We start from the raw sequence: 25115 nt of genomic DNA, 5'->3' as shown, positions 1-25115 counted from the left end.
GTACGTACACACGCACTTGTTTAAATTACGCGCACGCATTATGCAGCTACATACGTTCTTGACGAGCGCGGTTCTTTTTTTCACCAGTATGTTTTAATTAAATCTGAAATCACTCGCGGAAATAACGAAAACGTAGCGCGCTTGTACGTAAACTGACATTAGATAATTGTCTCTGTCAATTGATTTAAAGTTCGCTGAAATAAAGTGTTCAACAATTTCGCGCGCGAGTCGGAAGTTGGTCCGATTCAAACTGATAATTGCGCCGTTCTTTAATTACTCGTGCATCGCGAAATTATATAACTACTTTTTTTTACAGTCTATTTTCCCCGTTTCTGTTATGCAATTTCGCGATGGTACCACACGGACCTACGTTTTGTTTAAACGGCCCTCTGACGTCCCCCCTCCGCCCCGCTGTGCTCTATTTTAACAGTTAGTTTCCTTTCGAAAGCACGCAGCGACAAAGAGCATTTTCACGGGGAAGAACGAGGCGACGGTTCGTTAGCGACCGATCGAGTTAGACGACCACGATCGATGACCACGGGGGTGTGCTCGAAAACCGTAGCGCGAGGCCGCAAAATTCGTGCTAACCCGCCCCATTCTCTACCCCCTGTGTGTCTGCCCCGTTCCGTCCCTTTCGCCCGCGGCCGGAACGAGTCGAAATGGCGCCATCGAACGCTAACGATGCTGACCCACTTTCCGCTCCGCGCCGGCGCGCTTGTTGCGGAAAGCCACGGCGTGCGGGGGATGCGCTCCTCTCGCATCCGTGACGTGCAATCCGTACGAGCTTTCGCACGCACGCGGCATTTTTACGACGGCCCTTCGTGGTCCGCGCTGTATTCGCGGACCCCCGCGTATTACACGTCCGTGCGCCTTCGGACTTCTTTTTTCTTTATGACGTGGTTATTTCCCTTTCCGACTTGAAGCGCAGCAAATTACATGCAGGCGCTCCGACGCTAAGCGCGAGGCGCATCCCGAGAATTTATTATCACCGCCGGAGCGTTCTATTTTATCCGCGATCCGGCGTCTTTTGAGTCTCCCGAACGCACGCGGAATTTGATATCGGCGGGATAGAAGAAATTAGACACTCGTTCTCCCCGCGGCTCTTTTGCCAATTCAGATGGGGAGCGCGAAGAACAATCTTATCGATTCGTGTATCACCCGCGGTGCTTCTACGTGACAGTTTCCCCGCACGTATTCGCACCCCCCTGAGTGTAGATAAAATGGAAATGAACTTTAATCGGCCGATTTCGAATTGACGCGACTGCAATTTATTCGTACGCGGCGACAGCGCAAAATGGCAGGCGGCGGCAGCCTTGATTCGAGCGCGGCTCAATCTCCTTGTTCCAGCCCCCCTCGTGACCCACATTAAGACGCAACGGTCTCGGCGCTAAAGTGCCAGGCGGTTGTCGGCGCTGTTTATACACGCGGTACACGCTCGCGCGCGTGCAAGCACGGGCGCGGGCGTCGCGTCGCGTCGTGGCCCGTGTGCCGTGTGTGGAAAGGCTGTTGAATATTCAGGCGACGCCGGCGCGAGCCTCGAGCAGGCAGGGCAAACACGACGGCACCCCCGTGATGTAACACACGAACGCGATATACCCGCCCCCGCGCCCTCTCCACCGCTCGTCGTCCGTGCGCTCGACCGATTTAGGCGTGCCTCGTGGTGGTATTTAGGAGCTAACCCCTTCAGAACCCGCCACCTTCGCTGATTGATCCGCTCTCCCCCCTCCCCGTCGTTGATCGCGCGGTCTATGTACGCTCCCGGGCTTTTGACTGAGGAAAACCACTTTGCTCCTCAAGCTCGTAGATTCGTATTCTCGTTGCGAGCTTAGCAGTCAGATATGTTGGCCCATTCTGAAATCTTATTTACCTGGTATATTTAATCTCGGTAAGACGAGAATTATACAGCCGTCTTTGGACTTGTGATGAGAATACGCGCCGTGCTGTTGAAGGGAAGGAAACCCTTCCGCGGATCTTCGCTGTCTTTGCGACTGATCCTTCGCTACTACCGTCTCTCCTCCGTTCGTCCCCTGTAGAGGATAATGCGTCGCACTCCCTCGTTTCTATCCCTTTCCACGTAGCCGATCCCTCTTTGTCGCGCGAGCTTCTTGCTCTTTCATCCTCGCTACTCGTTCTCCTTCATCTCTGCCACTTCCTCTCTTTCGTCCCCTTTGACCCGTGCTCTCGTCATTCCGTCTCTCCTCTTTCTCTCGCGTACGCCCGGATGGCCCCTCGTCCTGGTGTGCCTTGTTACGTAATTAAATGACGGTCCGCCTGACTTGTTGACAAGCCTTGTCGATGTATCGAGTTAGCGACGAATTAAGCCCGTCCGCCTCGGCTCGATTATGGCTCTCGGATATCGCCGCGATCCAAAGGGGGTGGTACTCGAACGAGAGGGCGCGAGAGAGAGAGAAAGACGGAGGAAGCAAAGAAGGGAAAGAGAGGGAGAAGGCTAGCGGCTTTTGCAGCAGCGTCCGACGTGACGCTCGGCTGTCTCGCCGGAAATTGATCGTTATTCATTACAGGACGCCCGTGGAATTTTCCTCGTCACGGCGGGCTCTGTACCGCCATAATTTATGCGCCAATTATCGCGCACGGCATTATGCGCGAGACGGTCGATTAATGCCGCGCGACGCGAGATAAAGTTTTTTAATGCACCCTTATGATCGCTCGCAATGCATCAACGATTTCCATTTAGAGCCCCGTTGCGTGGCGCAGCCGCGGCCCCTCTCATAGATGCCATCATCTCTACGCTGGACGCGGCACCGGTGCGTGCTAATTAATAATTCAAAACGCAACGCGTCGGGCATTTTATACCTTGTATAACGACACGGCAGATTGCGAGTATGATGATATTGAAAGTTTGAAAATCTGCGGGATGGAGAAGAATAATGCATGCGATTATTAATCGCTCTGCCCGCGCGGCGTTTTATGCTAAAAATAATTTGCGGTAAACGCGAACGCGTTTACATCGATTTAATAAAACCGAAGTCTTGTTAAGTTCCACATGAGAATTTAATTTGTGCTTTAGCGATGCATATATGCGTACCATGAGGGGGGAGGGAGACTATTGTTGTTGCAATTATTTAATCCGCACTCGTGTAAATGTAAAAGCAATAGTTCCGCGAGGATGATGGAATCGTTGATGAACTCGCCGATCGATCGATTTTTCGCTTCGTCAACCGTACGTTAAATCATTAATTAATCAGAGCAGGCAGTACACGCGTCACAAAAAGTCAGAAAGCTTGCGCGATAATTTTAATACGCGAATGGAGCTTTTTTCCCCTGGAAAGCGTGCATGATACGAATGGATAATCTAAAAGCGCGCACGCGCTCTGGATACTACGCAACGAAATTATCTGATTAATCCGGGCAAGATTAAATGACTTGTTCGTTACCCTCGCGTTAATTAAACCGCTGTTCTTTCCGATTTAACGCCGTCGTTTAGTCGCTTCCTCGTTTTACCCTTTCCCGCTCTCTTTTCACGATATCGCCGCGAAACGATCTCGCAATCTGGTTATCGCCGACATTATATTTTTGGCTGAGAGACTCGGCGGAAACGGGCCAGTGTAATCCCGAAATTCGCGGCGAACACATGCGCATGTACTCCGCTGACATACGTGACCGTTATTCTGGATACCTATGTACTTCCAACATTCGCGGTGACACGAGCTGTTAATTAAGCCGACTTGAACCCAAGTTGTTGGTAGATCTACGTGCAGCTTCACCCCCATTACGTCGTAGTTTCCGTCCCAGTCCGTTGCTCTCGTTGTCGATCCTGCTCTTTACCATTCCGCCACATTCTGTATCTCTTTGGCTGCGACAAAAGGACTAGGCTGCGTTCGGCGTCTGGCGAGATCCACCCTCCCCCCGTTACTACGCGCGTCACGAACTCGCGAAGAAATTAGTCCGCCTCGGATACGAGGGAAACGTGTTATTAATAATATAATCTGACAACACAAGAGTGAGAGAAGAATTTGTAAATTAATTTTTTCTAATACGTAACAGTGATTTGTGAATGTCGGTGTATTAATTTGTTGTCGTGAACAAGCGCTTTTACTTATGTTCCACAACGCTTGCGCCCGCGACAAAGATGAGTGAAGGTAATGATCTTCTTTTACGTTTAACCATCTGTAGTCTGATTGATTATAACGCTGATATTTTCTTGATGGCTGCTCGGTGAATACTCGCAAGGGAAGTACTCCGCTTATACTAGCCTCGTTACATCCGTCTTTCGCGAGAAGTCGCTGGTAAACGAACGACTCGGTACGGTCGTCTTTCGCGACACAATGGAAATCCCGAGCGGTAACGCGATTTCCTGCATTCTATTCATCGTCCTTTTTCCTAGCAACGTAGTCCGTTCGTGCATTACTTGCCTGTCCTCAAACGAGAATAATATCCTCCCGCGCCATCATGGCGGCCGGCCTTTGTCTCTTTGCAGCATCAGCAGCAACGACGGCACACCGAGTCTTTCCTTCTCGCGAAGGCTGTCTTCCTCATTATTTACGGAAGCGCGAGTTTCTCGTCTCCTTAACGGTTGCTGGTAATAAGATGCACTTCTTTAAAAGATTCGCCTGCCCGGAAGCGACAAATTGCATTCGCCCAGCGGCCTCGCCCCCTTGGGGTTAGCTACCGCTTCCAGCCTCCGCTGGAAGAAAACTCGGGACGGGACGCGAACGTGGTTAGCTGGAACAAACGTTAACCGGATGAGGCCGCAGACGCGTCTTATCTATGAACCGCGTGCGGCGGCTGTTCACTTTAGCGAACTTGAAATAATGAAATAATCTCTTTCCTTTCTTTTTCCTTACCTTTTCTTTTGCTGAGTGTCAATGCTCGCAGTTAAATCACCACTGCGTGTAAAAATTGCGTGTCTAATTTCATATATGGTCTAGCATCATTTAACAATGTACATTTTGCAAGTAAGGTTATAGAGGAAATATGGGATAGGTTTCTGTTAAATTAAAAGTCATCATCGGTTAATTCCACTATGAATTTATTGCCCGTGGAGCGAAACCTGTTTAGTGGAAAATTCATCGTTACATTGTGTAATCGTTGCGAAAAGAAAATAAGATTGAATTTGGGTGTTGAAAACCTGCTATCTTATATTAGAAACCTGTCTCATAATAGAGGACTTTCCTCTACGGTTAAAATTATAGCCATCTATATTCTAACAATACGTAATATTTTTACGACGACTTTTCAAGAAGCCGTACGAATGTCGCGGACAGTCGCTTAGTTCTCTCATTTCCGTGATTACTAGAGACACGATTCAGATCAGTTATTAGATTGAGTGGAGCATCATTGAGGGCAAGTGCATAAAGAGTGAATGATAACCGCTTTCGACGGAAATCCTCTCGTTCGTAATTCCCTCGAAACTTCAGAATGTAACATCCGGAGCTCTCGCCTGGTGGCACGCGCGATTTCACATCCGGTCCCTCATACTCGTACTTCATCTCATTGGAAGCGGCCACGACGAATGCGGTTGGTCGGAACGACCGTTAAGCGGATCGGCCGATCGATAGGACCGATTCAAGCCATGAATCGCTCTGTGGTTGCCTACCCCGACCAGCGGTTCGGTCCAAATGCCCTCCCGCGCGCACCTCTCCCTCTTAACGAAGTATCAACGTTACCACCCGCGGGATTACGTATTCAGGGCCCGATGTTGGCCGGTGTACATTGGCCGCGGCGCTACAGGCTGCAGTCGCGAGCCAAGTGGAGACGGCCGGAGAACCGTCCCGTACAGACGAGGTGCGGCCAGAGATCGTGGCGAGGGGGTGAGTTGGCAAAGAGAGTGGTAGCCAGAAAGGCCAGGAGTAATGATGTTTGTTTAGCTCTTGAGAAGAGGGTCTGCGCCGGGGGGAAGATACGGGTTTTGGCACGGAGATGATGGGCGAGGGACGCGAAAGACCGTACCCATGGTCGAGATTCTCTCCGCAGCATCCTCCTTCGGATCCTCCTCCCTCTCTCTCTCTCTCTCTCTCTCTCTTTCTGTCTTATCCCCCATCTCGCCATCTGCCGTTTCTAGTACCGCCTCTCCGTCACTCCAACAGCCTCTCTCATCTTTCTCCCAGGTCTCGGTCCTCGCCTCGTAAATTGAAACTCCCGTGTGTTGGCGTCCGTGCATCTGGAGCTCCTTAGGAGTTAAGCTACGCAAATTAGATTTTCTGCTTAGGAGCCAGAAGTACGACTCCCCCTTTCCCTTGGCGTTTCGCCCCTTTTCATCCCTCGGCTCCTGCGAGACCTCCACGAGACCGTGCGCAAACGTTCATCCCACCTCGTGAATATATACGGCCGCCATCTCTACACATCTCGAATCTTGGCGTTTGTGTCACTTCTGGCTCCGTTTTTTTTCATTCCCGTAGTTTTCGCGTCCTCTTATCTGCGCTCCCCCTGCTCTCTCGCCTGTTCCCTCCCTTATCTCTTCCCCCGCCGCGCCGGTCCGCTTCATGTCTTCGGTCAATATTATCCGCGACGCGTCAGGAACGTCTTAATACCTTTTTCTTTAATCTGGGATTTGCTCTCGGTAGTGGAGGCGACGTGAAGTTTTTCTATCTATGGCCCGGAAATTTCTTCTGTCATGTTGGAGGGTACTTCTCGTTTTCTCGAGAACGTTCGTTATGTACGCTCGTTCCTTCATGAAATGGAATTTGTTGCCTGTTTGCTGGATCCCGGCAAATGTTTGCCGACAGACTGTACCGTTTAAGCTATACGTGAGTCGTCATAGCAACCGTGGCTCATGGTTAAATAGTATCGCTTCGCATGAGTGCTTGCGAGGATTCCGCAGGAAGTTCGTATTCCGCCGGATGTCAACAAGTTTCTTTTTTCTACCGAAAAGCCAGCGTCTCTCTATCTATCTCTCTCTGTATCGTTTCCACGATTTTTTTTTATTTAAATAATATCGCAGTACACGCAGATGATAAAAGTGATTAAAAATTTTTTAATTTTAACTTTTAACCCATCTTGCTCGACTTTATTATACATAAAAAATTGAATTTTACATCACTTTCGCGTGTTACTGCAAGATCAACTCCAAATAATGTGATGAACACAATCGACACTGCCATCCTCCTTCGCGAAGTAAACGCAGTTTCTCAAAAGTCAAAAGAGAGATTCGCCATTCAGAGAAGCGACTTTGAATTCGGCTTTTCTCGTCTCGCCGGAATCGCCGGCGATTCATGTACGGCGCCTATCGAACGATTGGAAATAACAGCGAAACGAGAAGCGGAAAAGACTTTTCCGATAATGGAGGCCCGGAATCGTGCCATCGCACGTTTTCCGCGTCGTCACGTGGCGCGGCGGCCGCAGGTGCATTGGAAATTAATTTCGGCTTAATGCCGCGGCGCCGGCACCGCGAATCCTTCGACGTGACGACGAATTCCCGATGCCCTCGAGACGTGATATTCCGAATCTCGTCCACGGGATTCCTCGGGCAGGCCATTAGAGCGAGTTTAGCCATCTCGCAATACTATATCTCTCGAATTATCAATCTCATTTGCTAAGTATAATACGATCTGATCAATGTGCTTCGTTCGTTTTTCGTATTTTCTTTCTACGAATATCGAGATTTCTTTTATCAGGAACGTGATATTTGCGTGTAATGTTACGATAGCACGGGAGATAGGTAGATCATTATTTACGGTAAATTAACTATTTAGACTAGATTTAACAACCTTACGTTATTTACAAAAAAAGGAAATTCACCGACGTTATAAAGTTACAAAATTACATTTCAATTATATTGATTCCTTAATTTGTTTCGAAGTTCGCACAAATCTCGCATATTATTTTGCAGAATAATAATACAGAGAAGTATTGTACATATTTGTTTTACAATTTTAATCATGTTGCTTTTTGTGTTGCCGATGTTGCTCGATAATACCGCGTCGTTATATTATATGCGTGGCATTTCGAGAGGCGGAGACAAGCTCGTGACGAAAGACGTAGGGCAAATTTATTGGAAATGTTAATCGTTCCTGTCGTTCATGGACCCGCGGAATTCGCACGATTTTCCACGAAGGTGGACTCGTCGCCCATTTGAACGAGGCATTGGATTTTCGGGTGGAACACCGGCCGCATTCAATTCCTCGGCCTTTGCCTTCCTGAAATAGTTCCTGAAATAGTGCGCGACCCAGAGGCGCGTATAATAAACCTAATTCCACATACTTAACGGGCATACCATCTCTGGGACCGGTGGCGTACGACGTGGTCGACGTTAAATCCGCGAGCAATTTCTACGTGTCTATTGCGGACGATGCTGGCGATCTCTTATTCTTCAGTAGAACGGGTGAAAATGGCATCGTTCATCAGGGAAGCATTAACGCCGCGAAATCTTCGCTGCCGTTGTTCCATTTCGATAATTTTGCGGCGAGAATAGCCAATTTAATTCTGCGACACGAAAGAATGACGAATATCTTCCACGTTCCTGGAACATCGAGTGGTCGTAAGGTCTTTGTGTCCTAAACTTCCACAACGTCCGGGCTTTTTTTCTTATAGAAACGAAATTAAGAAGAATAAACGAAAGAATTTCCATTTTTTTATCCAACTTTATTACTTACAACTAAATAGCAGCTTAGTGAGGCCAGTCAAGAAATCACGAATTTTAATAAGTATGGAAACGACCTTACTGGCAAGTCTTTATTATAATAAAACACAACGTTTCAAAACAGAATGTTTTCTAACGTTGATGACAAGACACATTGTACAACGAAATTTCTCACTTATAACTTAATTTTCACATCTTTAATCTGACGAATCTTACATTTGTAGGCGGTCTTGTAAGTTTGTTACCTGAAGAGGATCAGTATTACTGGCCGAAACGTTGTATTTTATTATAATTGCCAGTAAGGTCGTTTCCATACTTATTAAAATGTATTACTTACATATATTTCTTCTTGAAATTCTTGCATTTCTAATTTTTATAGATTAATCCTGTAAAGTATTTTATGCGCAGAACGGGAACAATGGAACTTTAAAGCTACACGAGGACTTTATAGCCGCTCTGAATTTTGAAATATTGAGCGAGATTGAGCATAGTGCACAATAGAACAAATAAGAAATACTTGCTTTCGAAGCGCGACGACTCTGTCATGTTGACAACGTGATTATCGCCGTTCAGAAATTGCGAATTTATTCTTATCGGCGATACTGTACGCAACAATTGCTCCGTCGTGCGCGGTAAGCTCGCGAATACGAGGGAGATCCACGTTTATGCGCCGCGCGATAGCCATATCACTGTTCTAATGTCCGTCATAAAGCGATGTCCTCGCTTTACGGTAGCCATGCGTGCTAATTGAAAATTATGGCCATGCGCTTCAATTTGTCGCGCAGTTTTAAAACAGAGTTCGCCCGACTCTACTTCGCGCGTCGCTCGTCAGCTCGGTGGAGGGGAAAAAAGGAAATTTCAGATATTCGCGCACACGACGTGGTCGTTTCCTCAACATCGTGGTGATCGAGAGAGGTGCATTCACTGGCAAGTGTAATGTAATTGCGCGTAGCCGCGATTCGACAGGCGCCAGGTGTAATTTTCGTCTACGTCGTTGCTACAACGAAGATCGTTTCTCTCTGTTGCAGGTCTGCGGGAAGGTGTTCAACAACGCATCGGCGCTCACGAAGCACAAACTGACGCACAGTGACGAGAGGAAATACGTGTGCACGATGTGCGGCAAGGCGTTCAAACGGCAGGACCACCTGTGAGTACAGATTAGAGTACATTCATGTCAGAGGATCAGCGTTACAGTTGCGATTATGGCAAATTTCGTGAAATAAGCTGTCAGCCGGTAGCTGTAAGATTTCCAGTTCTCCGACAGTAGAGAATTGTTCTAGCCAGATTGCAATTCCGAATTATTTATTAGCGGTACTTTTCATTTAGCGACACGAGTCGACACGGGCATCAGTCTGTTTTCAACATCCGGTGAACAACAAGGAGAAAGTGATACTCGTGTCGACTTGTGTCGGTAAATGGAAAGATCCGTAGAGCGACGAATGAAAATCGCTGGCCAGGTTTTGCGTTTTCGTCGCGCGTAGAGAGCAATACTATATTTAGAAGAAAGCGCAATTGTCTAGCTTTCTCTGGGGGAAAAAAAACAGCAACCCATTTTGGGACCCACAATTAGTAATCGAATTATTTGAATTGTTCGTAACAGTCTACTCTGGGAAACATTTTGACCGTTTTTTTTTTAGTTAAGCAACTTAACATTTCGGTTAGTGCCTCTTCAGTGAAAATTATCTTTGCGTTACTGAATGTCGACAGAACCAATTGAGAAAATTGATTAGTATTACTTAAAAATCTTGGATATAGATAGAATAGCTAATTGCGATTTTTAGTTACGCAGGGTAAAATTCGTAAAAGATTAGAGTGTTACGAACAATCCAAATAATTCAATTACTAATCGTGGGCTCCAAAGTGGGTTGCTGTCTTTTTTTCCCAGAGTTCCGCCTTTCGATCAGCTGTTCTCGCGTTTCCACCCGTCGTTACGGGCAGGGCAGATCTATTTGCCTTTTCGCATCGCCTTTTCTTTCTCAATTCGAGCGTCATAGGGCATATTACGGATTCCCCATGCTATAAAACAAGAACGAGAACAACACTCGAGCCGGAGCTTAAAGGAAAACGCTCGTGCTCGCGGCACTGAGCCGTTCATTATGTTCATCAAAGCCTCTCAACGCTCCACTTCGGCAATAGTGTACGCAGGCACATCGCTCGCGTACGAGTGTGCGTGTGTGTTATACGTGTGTGCACGTGTAGATGTATCTCTCCGCGTTCTCTTCTTTACTGGTGCGCTCGTAAGAAGCCTTCTAAGCTGCCCCGGAGTGCCTTCTTAAGGCCGGTAGTTGGAGAAATTTCTACGCGTAGGTATGCCAGAGTAATCCCTTAGATATTTCCCTTACGTAATGCCCGGTTGTCCGGGTATTGGATGGGAGAGAGTTCGCGGAGCTTGTATCGGCACGTACGGGTATTAGAACTCTCGTGAATTTATAGCGGTAATAGTTGCTGCTAGAAAAAGCTCGTTCGGATATACGTTTCTCGAATTAATTTAATTTTCGTTGCGTATATCAAGTAATTCGGATGACTAGAAGAAAAATTTGCGTTGAGACATTCATTGCCGTATTTTAAACCTGCCGTCTCCAAATCCAGCGGGTCAATATCTACCTTGTCTGCTTTCCCTTTAGAAATCAACTATCTAAAGTTGGCTAAATTATTTGATTAAAATTGGCATACGTAAAACGCCCTTACAAGAAACCTACGATACATTTAAATATAATGAAAATCGCTATGTCGCACGATTTAGGATTTTCGCTTCGCGAGACACGGGTGAAGGAAAATGGACAAGCGCGGGATATAGGAATCAAGGAGGGACGAGGGGCGAGGGGGGGCGGCACACAAAAGCGAGTGATGGAGGCGGACCATAGCGACTAAGGATTCAATTCTTGCCGGGAACGGGCAAAGGAATAACGCGGAATCAATAGAGGTCGGTCTCGCGACTCCGTTCGGCTTCGTCGTTGTGTAGTGTTGTCCGTCCGGTACGGGTCGAATACCTCGGCCAGGTTGAACGTTATATTTTCTCGAAAGACGGATCCTCAAATCCCCCGACCTTCCCTACGTCCCCCTCTGCGCTCCTTCACCCTTGTCTTGTGCTCGGGATCCGCCACGGCCAGCGAGGTCCATTCTGCGGGGACAGTATTTTTCTTTTCTTTACTGCTTCCTCAATGTCTTCCCTCGTTCTATTTCCTCAAACTCTAGCGACTCGTCGCGCTCAATGCGACCCGGCGCGGCGCGGCGGAAGGGTGCGAGGAATTACTTACGTTTCATTGCGAACATTGGATTTGTGGCTCCTCTGAAGCGGAGCTGCCTACGGTGGCTCCTGCTCTCCCTTTCTCCCTTTCGTTCCGCCGATAAACGATAATAGCGTTCAATCTGCCTAGAAGATCGTAAAGGTAAGACATATCTATCGACTTTAACTAATCTTATTGCTGCCTTAGTCTGCCTTAAGTCTGATCTCTCCAATTTATTTTCGCTACTCGACATATGTTCTACGGACAGATTATAAGTACTTGAAAGTACCGAACTTCCGTTATCACGGTTTATCTTGTTTATCAGCGATATCGGAGCGAGCGTTGTTTTACTTATCATATTTACTATCTTGCTCGTAACTCGAAGGGACTTGTCTTCGTTTATTTGTTAGCGTAAGTTAAACGTTTGTTTGTATCCATTTCATCGAACGCCGCTTTCGGACGATATTCCCTCCCCTCGATTGTCGGGATCCGTATACTCCGAGATGCAAGTAAACGAACCGTGCGATACTATCTCATGCGCGAAATCGCCAAGTCTTTACCCCAGTTCCTGTTTTTCGCCGGAAGCTGCTGCCTCGTCTCCCGAGTACGGCGTACGCGATCGGGAGAATGCGCCACCGGAGTTCCTTCTTTACTTTGGAAAACAGGCCGGCTTTTTCGCTGGATTTGCATCACCGATGCTGGAAAGCGAAACGCTTAGAGTTACGCTCCTCCGATAAAGCACGTATTGGCAATTTAGCGTAACCGCAATATTGCCTGGGCCACGATATTCCGTCTCGAGGCTTTAGATATATATCATATTACGAGTTCGCGGCGACGAAAGAAGGAACAATAATAGGCAGCCCGAGCAATAATAGTGCCACGGGCGAAGATTTTACGGAGGAGAAAGAAGAGATCTTTCAGCTTCATTCCCCGTTTGAATGGACTTTCAAACTTAATTGAGAACGGGAAAAAGTCGGTACGAAGTCTCGCCGTGCTTCATTCTCTTCTCTCAAGAATTGGCGGACCTGTGCAACTACAGTTTCCATTGCCTCTCACCTTCTTTGTCCAGACAGGTCCCCCATTGTAGATCTTTTGTCGAATAACCGTTACCTAGAATTTTTCTAAATTCTAGGGGATAACGCGTCCACATTGACGAATATTATTGCGACAGAATAATTTGCGTTTGTCATAGTTAATATTTATTAATTTTCAAGATGGGCGATTTATTAAAGGGATAGTTTCGCATAATCGTATACAAATAATATTCGTGCCGCGGTTAGCGAACTTGGTTTGAAACGTGTGGAGATGTCCAAAGTTTTCGACTTTATTGGCAAAGTTGCTTTTCGAAGACAACAAGGAGGAAGAAGGTGATAGAGAGAGAGAGTGTGTCTTTAATCTTGTTTAATGAAATTGATAGATTCCTAGACCGATAGGATGACTTCATTACATCTTAAGTTCTTGAATGACCCGTTCAATTTTGTTAGATGCTTTTGTTATCCAGAAATCTTAGTATCGGCATCATCTGTTGATTCCACTACGAATTTATTGCTCTTGGAGCGAAGTCTGTTTAGTGGAAAATTCATTGTTAGATCGTGTAATCGTTGCGAAAAAAGATTTGTGATTGAATTTGGGTGTTGAAAACCTGCTGTCTCATAATGGAGGACTTTCCTCTAATACTGAATGATGAAAATCTTAATTTTATATTAAGTAATTAAGAATAATCAAACCGCGATAATGAAGAAAACATTTGTTAACATACAAATGGATCCTACGACCTAATCGAAAGACAAAGGGCATAGACGCTTTGTCGCTCCTACATCGCGCTTCTCGAAAAAAAAAAGAACTAACGGACTGCCAGAACGAAAGCTTCGTCGATTTCTTCAGTATCGAACAAGGCACCATTGTACGTTTCTCGGTGTATCTCTGTTATCGAAGTAAATCCACGTAGTCCCTTTGCTGAGTCGGAGCGCCGCTGTGCGAAATAAGGAACGGAAGCGCTTACACCTCGAGAGGAATTCTCTTCGAGAGCTTTTCTTCGAACGCGGAGATATATACCGACCGCTTCTTCCTCGGCCCGAAAGGGATTTGAGAGGACACTGGAACTAAAGGGAGGAGCGACAACGTGAGCAGCGGGGGAGGAAAGCTGGCCCTTCGAGAAACAAAGTCCTCCCCTTTGCTTGTAGTCGAGAGCTTCATTTTTCAGAATGCGTTCGATATTTCGATAATTGCTTCCTTGTGACCCTCGTTATATCAAGGAGTTATTGGTACTAACTTTTACGGGAAGAAAACAAGATGAAACAAATAGACTTTCTGTCGATAATCTTCCAAATCTCCACATCGAAAGGGTATTGCGTACCTCACAAAAAAGTAATATATTATAATTTATCAAATAAACAGCGCATACGCCACGATAGCACTAATTGACTCTATACTTGCAAGTTAAGACTGATTCGTCCCCAACCTGGGTAATGAGAGAGCAAAAAAGAAATGTAAAAAGGTAGGCTTTCTTGTTAATAGTCTCGTTAGGCTACTGGGATTCAGGCGGAACTAATCGAGAGTTGATAATTAGTGCTGATTTAATCGTTCCAGGCAAAATTCTGCGCGTGCTCCTCGACGCGGCCCTTCGCAGGATCCAATTAAAGTTTCGTAGAAATTCTCGTTGTCGGTCGAGCGTAGGTTCATAACAATTAATAATAATTTCCTTTTCGCCGTCACATCACCAAGTTAAGAGATAATATAAGACGATGAACTCGCGAATGAGACGTGACTTTCGCTATAATTCCGGATAATGAAACTGCTGCTAAAATGACGCGCTTTCAAGGGGCAGTTTATTCTCGATTATTTTTATAATCTCATATTGTTACCGCCACAATGATATTTGTAGAAACTGTACAATTGTAAAATATTTATAGTCCGCATGCTAATTGAATAAAAACACGACAATGTGACAATAACCGCGAAACTATGCGTAAACCTCGAAATCAACGTTGCCATAACTATCGTATTATTATTGTTTAATTGTTATCCCGACCGCTGATTCTCTGAATAATTAAGCAATTTCCATTTTGTAAAATAAATACAGCCATCAAATTCGGTTTATTCAATCGTTTAATATCACCGATGCGTTAAAAATTGCAGTTTTTTTTCTGCACGGCACTGATTAAAGAAGTATTCTAATAAAACACGTCGGTTGATCAGCGAAAACGACCGTTCAGGTAAAAGCTAAGGGCGGAGTCTGCGTTCGCGTTTCTCTCGCTTCCTTTCCGTGTCTCCTGGAAAACGAAAAGGAAGAATGATACACGTGCGGTCGACACGTCCCAGGTGTTCCTGATTATCTGCGGGAAGGGAAAACGCTGGGAGAGCTCGGAACGGGTCACCTTAAAAGTTCGACAAATTAGCTTTTACAAATTAAACCCTCCCCACGGTCCCAACTTTACCGGCGGAATTTAAGGGAATCCGTTCGTATATCGATAGACTATAAAACTTTGCCGGATAGGAGTGGTCCCGCGTCTGCCGAAGAATTTACTGGAAACGATATCCCTTCCATCGTTGCTCGCCGTATCCGTACGACTTCTTCTCGCAACCCACTGCGGGAGGTTCCACTGCGAAGGACCCGACGAAGGATGTCCACGCCTGGAATCTCGTTAAAGTTTCAAGGGACGGGAGATGCTCCTTTCGAGCACAGAAAAATTTTAACGTACGCCAGACAACGCGTATTGTCCAAATAATTAGTCTTAACTTGCAATTAATCGTCAATTGGAATTAACGGTCGACGTGACAATGTGTGCGTATAGAGTATAGTTTTGTACGACAGACAAGTGCGTACCCGAGTCGAAATTTTGGCTCTATGTTGAACCTTTAATTCTATTATGCAACAGGACCTAAGGCAGTAAAAGAGATAGAACTGCAAGTACAAAAAATTTACTCCTACTTTCAAACAGATAGTGTCGGAAATTTCTACTTTTGTCAATTTAGCATTAAAGCAGGTCCTTTTAAGTAGGAGCTAAAGTGAATTTTTAGAATGAAAGATTTAAGGGAAGAGTAAAAAATATGTCATCAAAGTAGGTTATTGCTGATCTATGTAGGTGTAAATTATCCTTAGAAGTGTCAAAATAATTTGTCACAAAAATTTCGACACACGGAGAGAATTTTTTCCTAAAATTTACCCTGAAAATCGTGTGATTGTGGGTCATCGTGGATGACATTTTGTTAGTAGAATTGTCCCACGATTACATGATTTTCAGGGTGAAATTTAAGAGAAAATTCTCTCCGTGTACATTTTACAATAGAATGTTTGCTGTTCGCATTGCGTCTCGAGTATCGATATAAATAACGAGATGGAGATCAGTTATCAGTTAGGATCAGTTACAAGCAGATCGTGTGTTTCAATCGAGACACTGCGTTTCCCCGCTATTCTGCTTATCGGGGGGCGATCGGCAATCTTGCGATTGCGACCATCAACGATGAAATCGACTGCGAATCGCGTCAATGGGGGTCGTGGATTTTATCGCGAGCGCGATCGCGTAATCCGGCATCGTGAAATCGCGCAACTTGTTGCACGCCGGACACACCCTCGGATCTCCACGCCTTTTCCCAGCGCTCTTCGGTAATGTGGAGAGAATGGCCAGGTCTCATTTCCAGAATATCCCGTGCGGCTCGCGTGCGCGAGCGCGTTTTGCCCCCGTCGATGTCAGCCCAGGAATACCGGGCAAATGGAGCGGACAAGTCTTTAGGCGGAGACCCCCTCCGGCGGGGTGTAAGGGCGACACACTGGGGATGAGTTTAGATGCGCCTCCTAGATAAGACAGGGGGGGAATCGTGCCCGGCGGTATATGGGATTTCCGTGCCGGAGTAGATCGCCGATATAGATAAGCGGTATAATCGGACCGACATAATTTCGGGCGGGCACTAAAGAGCAGGTGTACGATCAGATTTCCGTGCCCATCGAGCATTCGCGAATGGTATATAGCGTGTCGCCCGAGACGTTCTTATGATTAATGCTGGATGCGAGAGGAATTCGAATGGGGGAGAGCGCGTGGGATATTCCAACCTCGGTGATATTTCCTGACCGAAATGTTACAGTCGATTTATATTCCGGTTGAAATGCCAGCAGGTGATTCTCTGTCGGAAAAGGCGGTTCTCTCTAAAAAGTTAAATTTCTGAACGAAATTACGTAGCTGTAACAAATGGTGGGTTGTGACCGCGTTACAAAATTATTTTTACCGCGAGTGTCAGTTGTTGAATTTAAGTTTTTATAAAAGAAAGAATGAAGGGAGATCCCTTTTCTCAGTTTTAATCTCGCGGTACGTACGATTGTTCTTTTTCTCACGCGAAGAGATTAAAAAGGCTAAAACGGGAAAGAGCAGCGCGCTCGCTCTCGTTTGCAAACGCGAAAAATATGACGGACCTTTGGAACTAACGAATTGCAAACTTTTCTGGTTCTAGGAACGGACACATGCTGACACATCGAAATAAGAAGCCGTACGAGTGCAAGGCCGAGGGTTGCGGCAAGTCTTACTGCGACGCGAGGAGCTTGAGGAGGCACACGGAGAATCACCATGCCGGCAGCAAAATCAACGAAAGCATCAGTCCTAGCAGCCCCACGACCGGGCCTCACACGCCTAACACCCCCGGAAGCAATCCCAGCACACCGAGCACACCTGGTGCAACCTCCACGACAAATGGTCACGGGCACGCGGCCTTGAAGCAGCTCCTCGCCACCGAACCCGCGCAAACGCAACAGCAAAAGGTAAGTGGTCGTTCTTCCCTGCGAATTCTTTAATCAAATTTCGAGCGAGAAGAGATGTGTTTTTATCACGTTCGACTTCTTTACTTACTACGTAAAGTACGGCGGTTCTGATTTGCCTGATTCGAGTGTAATTGCATTCCAATTCTAATCATAATTATATTACATAGTTGCTACTATTAAGCTGGTGAGCTTACAGACAAATCGAGATGACCAATCGATTCTTAATTCGTTTCACACGACGCGACACGAAACGAGGGATTTGAGTCTCACGTCCTTATTGTTTCTGTCGATCCGTCGATCCTCGCAGCGCTGCCCGTGCTGTATATTTCACGATTGAATTTTCTCGAAATTGGTCTGGAATTGCTGCGCCCGAGATGGGTTTAAGGGCTTACGGGGCGAACCTTTCAAAGAGTCGGTCAGCGTGCGTCCGACGCGAGTCCGCAAAGATGTAAGAGGATTAGGTGGCTTTTCCGCGATTGCCGAGTATGTCGCGCGATCCGTAACTAAAACGCCATTAATTTCTGTATCGTCTTTATCATTCAATTTGTCAATTCCTCCGATCCCTTTAACCGGATTCGCCTCCCGTTTCGCGCATCGAGCCTGTATGATAGTACGTAATTAAGGGGAAGCGCGGGCGTGGAGACCGCGAAATGAAATCTTGAAAATGAAGATGATAATTCCTACGCGCGTAGAATCGTTAATTACAATTCGAGCCCCGCAAGTCGGCCAGGTTGTTGAGCGATATAGAGCGGAAAATTTCGATCTCTTTCGAAAGCATTCCCTCTCGCCTTTATCTCCTCGTTGCAGATTTAATTTTATAGCTTGCCAGCTTTCGGTAACTTTTATTACCCGCAATGGTCTCGTCTACCGAATGTAATGCACGGCGATAACGAACTTGAGATTACTATCCCACCAATTGCTACAATCATTACTCGGACCCCGCGATAGTTTAACTTCTTTGCAACTCTGATGAACTTAATTTTCATCGGCCGCAAGGTTGAGTGGATTCTCTTTTGAAACTGGTATAAATTATATCCGGAAAACCTCTTTAAAAGTAGCTATTTTGCATCACTGAACAAATTATTTCTCGTTAATGAAGGAAATTCCCGTTTCAACATTAGGGAAGTAACATTATGAGATGTATCAATAATTGTGCTATTCAGCGTACGTGTATTGCGTCACAAAATACCACGTATTTCTTTACAAAATACGAGATTTTTTTGCGAAACGAAATATTCTGTACCTATCATTTCGAGTCGTCTGTGATAGCTGTAATTGCCCGTCGATTACTGTACATTCTACCGTCTGTTCGTTTTTCGACAGCGTTTCTAAATGGCGCCGGCCGTCAGTCTTTCGAACATGGTAAAACGCAGAGGTGATACCGTTCCGGTATCACGTCCGTAAATGTCACATCAGCAGCGTCGCCGTGGCTTTTAAACGTTACCGAAAGAAAGTCGTTAGTTCCAATTCCGGCCGTCGCAATTAAAGGACGCGAAGCGGAAACTTGGCGCCGTCAGAAAGGCCTCTCCCGATCCTTTCCTTCCTCCCTTTCCTTGCCATCCGTAAATGTCGCCGTCTTGCCATCTTTCTACGGATTCGACCGACACGTAGGTTAGTAGCTCGCTGGCAAAGTTTATTGGCTGCGACCCTTGACCACGTAGGGCCGAGGTGGCTATACCCCGGCGAACCATTGTCGGGCGATAAAAGGGCGCGCGAGAAAACGAACCGTCCGTGAGGAACGAGAGAAGTCGGAAGGAGAGCCCCGAAGGTGAGACCACCCTTCGTCTTCCCTTGCCCGCTCTCGACCGACCTCCTTCCCCCGCAGTACCCCCTGTCAGACCTAGTGGAAATTAGTTCTTGGCCGTAGAGCACGGAATTATTGCCGCTTTCAAAGTCGCTCGCTGCGCTTGCATTCGAAGGCGAGTGAGAGATGCGAGGAGAAAAGCGCGCATGCTGGAGAGGGTGAGAAGAGAGAAAGGGAGGGGGGAGAAAGAGGGAGAAAGAGACGGAAAACAGCCACGGCAATGTGTGTAGGTGTGCTTCCGTGTGCGCTGCGCTGCTGCGGGAGGATGGGAGGGTAGTTAAACCGAGACTACGAATCTACGATATTGAGTTAGAAGTAAGGCGGGCCGGCTCTTGAAGTGGGGGCTAATAAAATTTGATGACCGGGAACTTCGTAATGAGAATGAGACGCGGAAAGGAGGTGGAATCGAGGGAGGCAGTGGGCGAGAGAGTAAGAGAGAAAAGGGAGGGAGACGAAAGCGGTCGGCTATGAAAACTTCTCAGACGTAGCGAGCCCGCGATTTATGATATTTCATCGGACAGCCGCGGAGTCCGGAGAGTAATCTTTTGTAGTCATTAATTTTCTTTCGCTACGTCGTCGTAAGTTGCAGCCGCCTTTGTCGGAAATGGCGCAGCTGCGGATATTTATGAATTTGCTTCTCCGACGCGTGAAATTTAATCAACGCCCACGGATATCGCGTTAATTATTCACCGTAGCGTTATTGCGTATTAAATCTGCTTACGAATTCTCAACGTCAATCCCCGATCGGCCGATAGTGCCTGGCCCTTCAGATTTCAAATTTCAGATTTCGAAAAAGTTTTAATTAATCCTCGATACCTAAAGACGTTTTAAGTCGTAAATATGTATGCTTCGATAAGAAGGTAATGCCTGCGATAATATATTTCATAACTGAACAAGATACACTAGTTTGTAAACGAGATTGATGCGAATAGAATTAACTGGTGCTATTGAACCACGCAGCTTAGCACAACTTCGAAAGAAGCTGCTGAGCGGTATCACTGGCTGCGAAATTATGTTGTACGAGAGATTGCCGTGAGATTGCCCGTTGAATGGACCGAGAAGTCATCTCGCGCCTCCTCGAGCTTTCGCCCCCGTTCGAATCGGTAACTTGGCGTACGTGCCGCGTTTGGGATTCCGCCGAGGACCCGCCATAAAGTCGTCAGGGCACAATCGCGCGTGCGAAAGTAGAACCACGAAGCGCGAGAAGTAGGAAAATACGAGAGTAGAGAGAGGAGCACGTGTGGCAGACGAGAGAGAGATAGCGGTAAGGGACGAGCCGCGGGACGGGGAGGAGATGGCAGATGAGGGTGTATATGCCGGGGCGAGAGAGGGGTGACGAGAGAGGAGAAGTGGCTTTCCGACGCGCGAGCAAGCTCGCGATTTTCCCGTCACGTAGAGATGCGAGCTCGACTAGACGACGACGACGACGATCAAATTTGTTCGGGAATTCGAAATCGCTGGAACGGAACGATGGGTTGGGAATAAAGTGTATGCGGCAGCCGAGTGTGTTCGCGCCGCGCCCTAGGAACCTTCCAGCAGGTTCGCCACGGGCGCGCGCGCGGGAGCAGAGACGAACCGACAGAGGAGGAAAGAGAGTGATTCGACATCAAAAGGTGTCTACCGGTCGTTCAACTGACTTCGGCTCACGCTTACCGAGAGACGGCCTCGTCTGAAAATCACGGTTATCGTCCCGGAAAATCACTGTATCGCCTCAGAGTCACGTGTTAAGTCAAAGGATACGTTTCTTCCCTTTTAGACACTCGACCTTGCCGGGCTAAAGTTGCATTATCAAATCCCGTCTTTTATTTCAGTCTCGTTCAAAATTATGAGGGTAAAAATTCATCATCTCCATCCGTTGAGCGCGTTGTTTCGTGAATCATCTCGATAATGGGATATAAAATCATTAATTTATTATAGAAGAGAGAAAGAGAGATAGGAAAAGAAAAAATTAAGGATCCAATGCAATGGAACATTTTTAAGGTTTACTTAAAACAATTGGTGTTTCTCGCGTCATTAATACTAACGTGATATAAAAATTGTGTCGGTATCACTGACTGCCAGCAGTTATTTCAGATTTTTGACGAACATTGAATTAAAACGATTTATTTTATTCACTTATCATTGGGCATTGTGAAAGATTAAATCTCTGAAATGTGCATTTATTCTCGTGTAGCACGACGGAGATATTAATTTTCGTAAATTTATTTTATGGCGAGTAGTTTTTCTTTCTTTCAGCAATGAATCCACGCGAAGAAATTTTATGCGTACTCGTATATTCGCGGTCAATTACCAAGCATACCAGGCGCCATCAGCGTGATTTTCAGCCGTGCAAATATTTGCCCGTGCAGGAATTACGGAATTCAATCTTGATGATGCCGCTCCCACGAATTTTCATGCGGATCTTTGACGAGCGGTAATGACGTCAAAGAAACGTGGAATTTCATAACGTTCTCGCTAACGTGCATCGCGTTCGTTACAACGAAACAACTGGAAAGGATTTCGTGTAATTATAATTAATACGCATGTCCGCCGCATTCGCCCGATTGGAGATTACAGCGCGATCGCAGCTTCAGAAAGCAAATTGAAACACGTGTATTTAAAAGCTATTTTTTCCACTATATAAATATATATATATTATTTTTTTATGGACGCATTCTGCGAATGTTTCAACAAAATATTAATAAAACGTTTTCATATGTTTGAGACAAGTCTCCCACACAAAATATGAAAACCTTTTGTGTATGTACACATTTTTATGTGTATCGTTGTTAACGCATAAAGGTCTCTTTAACGAAAAATTATTTTAAAAAAATACATTGTCCTCTTTTAACCTTTTTATTTATTTAATCAAATAAATGGCCCGGCGTTCCTGTTGTCGACCAATGCGAAATGTTTAGCAATTGTTTATTCGCGTCGATTCGCTTATTCAATCCCTGTCATCCATTTTAAAACTGCCCGACAATAAGAATCGTCCAATCGTCCTCTCAGCGACGGGGCGAGAACTGGGTCGAACAACTGCTAGAGAGACTAAATCTCGAAGACTGATTTACGAGCGCCTCCGAATCGATTTATGCGACTTTGGACACCCCGTCCTGGCTGCGGTTCTAACTAATTTCGCGTCGCCGATGTAGTATTTTCAACCGAAAACAATTTTCCCACTCTGCGTCGGTATCCGGCTTTAATTACATTATGGAATTTCATATCGCGCAGAACGTATTCAACGAATTCCGCGCGGTGTGATTCCGTGCATTCGCGATTGCCACGTCGCGCATGTTAACCAGCACACGTTTGACGCTCGATGGAGTTAGCTTCTTGCCGACGCGGCTTCCACATGGCGAAACGAAGTCCTCAACCCCGAAAATAATTCAGTTCTGGCGCGGACCCGAGTCTCATTCGATGTCAGCGTCAGCCAATCCCGCCGTGGCACGGGAGCGCGCAATTGGCGAAATTCCTCAAATCTACTGGAAAGGATTAACTTTGAGGGTTGGACAGTCGGACTTGGCCGTTATTAAATTCTTGTTTGCAGATTGGAAGGAAAATACGTTACATCGGCGACAATCCAGATTTCGTGCCAGCAAAGCCACGCGTCTTACGCGTTTCTTGCGGCGCTTTTAAAAATCAATCGCTCGCATTTAAAAAGTGGTCTTCTTCGTTTAAGCCTTTAGCTACGTTTCTGGACGGGCGTAATTAAAAAACCTTCTATGATTGCTGTTAATTTAGTATAATGAGAAACTTCGCAACACATACATTACCTCGCTGTCCTTTTTCTTTTTAGCGAAGCTATCTCATGTTTAATCGGCCTCGCCAGAACTTTAATTTAGAACCGTACAAAGTTTTTAAATTATTAAGCTAACGCCGGATATCCCGTCCGGCGTACAATATTTATATGCCGCTTTTCCGCTTTCGAACTTTTCTAGCAATTTCATTTGGTTAATCATCCTACCGACGTTGTTTCCGTGTCCACTTTGATAATATTAATTATTACATAATTACTTTGGACGCCATGTGAAACTCCAAATATTTAGCGTATCATTAGTAATGAAATTAATTTATAGTATTAATTGTTATTGACACTAGTTTCTAAATAGAAGGAATGATCGCCGCTGTTTGTTGATGTTATTAAAATTATTACTTGCGTTAATCCGAATTAATATTAAAAGATTACAAGTACAAAGAATAATAACGACGTATCGTGGTTTCCTTTCTGGAAATAAAACGGCAAAACGCTCTTGCGTAACGTTACGAGTTTCCAAATAGAAACGTTAGTTCTCACGATCGAAAAAAATATTTCAGTGTCCGAGAGTAAGGTATCCGCGTTAGCTTGAAATATAATTATGCCCCCGCACTGAATCGTTTCTCGCCGATTAATCTCTCGTAATTCCCGACCTCCTCGCGTTCCGTCGTCATCGAATTTCCTCCGATTTCCAGACGAAATCGCCCGCCTCGTACTTTCTTTTCTTAGAGAGAATATATTGTACCTCCGCGGTGCAATCTTAACAGAATTACGAGCGTAATAGCCTCTACTCTGCTTTGGTGCTCCGACTGATTTATATCTGGGCTCTTTCGGTGAATGAAGTCGATACAAATGACCGCCACGCGAACGTTCTCCTCCGTAATGTTCGGGTATTGTAATAATGGATACCGTATCCCCCTTGAATCATTAAACCCGCTCGGATTCTAGTTAAGTGTTATAAACAGCTCCTTCATATTTAAATAAATAAATACGTTATAAGCATTGCGTCGATAATACGGTTTTTAATTTCTGAGTACGTCCGCCGGGTAATTTTTCTACTCTACCCCTTGCAAGGGGGCCATGGCTGGCTGTCTGTGAAAAATAAACGAGCCCGTGCAACTTGGCGCAACGCCGTTCCGAGCCATTAAACTTGCACGCGGTAGCAAGTTTTTCGAAGCTGCGCATGCACTCTTCTCATGCACGGGGGAGGAGAGAAAGAGAGCGGGAAAGAGATCGTTGCATGCTGTACGGCGATGCACACACACACACACACACACGCGCGCGCGCGCGCGAGGCGTGTGCTGTGTGTGCCCGTAGGGGCTTTCGATATTCCGGCGCGAGTGCCGCGCGGAAAAAGCCTAAGCACTACCGTTATTGATGACCGTCGTGTCGAACGGACCACGTTGATTTATCGGCCCGGAGGAAAGAAATATTTCTCCGGAGCGCGCCGGAGAGAGGCGGAGATAGGACGACGGAGAACCGCAGGTGATACGCCAAGGCGGAAATTTACGATAATATTTGCCGGGGCCGGACGAGCCGCGAAATGAAATTTCCACGATATGGCTTACACTTCTCGCGACGAGAACCTTTTTCCCCGACCGCGAATTTCACGGTGGTCGCGATAGAAGGAACCGTGACATCGGATGAGACGGGAAAGCGCGGAGTCTCGAGATAAATTTTCTTTTTATTTAGTGCTCATCACGAGAGATGTTTAAATCTAGAGGGCTAAGAGCGGTGAACACGTAATTCATCAGAGGATTTTTCGCGCACAATTATGCACAAAATTTACTCTCCTTCAGAGTCGTGTTATCTTTCCCCGCTGCTAAGCACAGATGGGCATCGATGTGTTGCGTAAAAAGTTTTTTTTTTTTAAAGTAACTTGCGAGTACACCATAATTGCAAGTAAACTATCGGTAATAAAAAGAAATGTTTGACGAATGATGGGGAATTAATAGAGGGAAAGCGAATACTTTGCCTCGTTTAAATTTAATTAATGTATCGTTTAACGATACATTAATTGGACTTTATTACATAAAGGAATTGAGTCCGCGGGCGTACAATGC

At 46.0% G+C, this 25115-nt stretch overlaps 1 protein-coding gene across 1 annotated transcript in view; it reads left to right on the top strand.

The window, feature by feature from the left end:
• The window catches only part of LOC105564670 (zinc finger protein rotund-like), a 326878-nt gene that overhangs the window by 250137 nt on the left and 51626 nt on the right, over window positions 1-25115 (top strand). The window contains exons 6-7 of the mRNA XM_012017214.1: window positions 9568-9686; window positions 17212-17515. Coding sequence (XP_011872604.1) covers window positions 9568-9686; window positions 17212-17515 — 423 coding nt within the window. The remainder of the gene's footprint in view (window positions 1-9567; window positions 9687-17211; window positions 17516-25115) is intronic.

This window comes from Vollenhovia emeryi, unplaced genomic scaffold (genome assembly GCF_000949405.1).
Source record: "Vollenhovia emeryi isolate VEMERY1.0 unplaced genomic scaffold, V.emery_V1.0 DF939161.1, whole genome shotgun sequence".
NCBI classification, from domain to species: domain Eukaryota; kingdom Metazoa; phylum Arthropoda; class Insecta; order Hymenoptera; family Formicidae; genus Vollenhovia; species Vollenhovia emeryi.
Note: the sequence above shows the minus strand (reverse complement) of the source record. Positions and strands in the feature narration are given on the sequence as shown.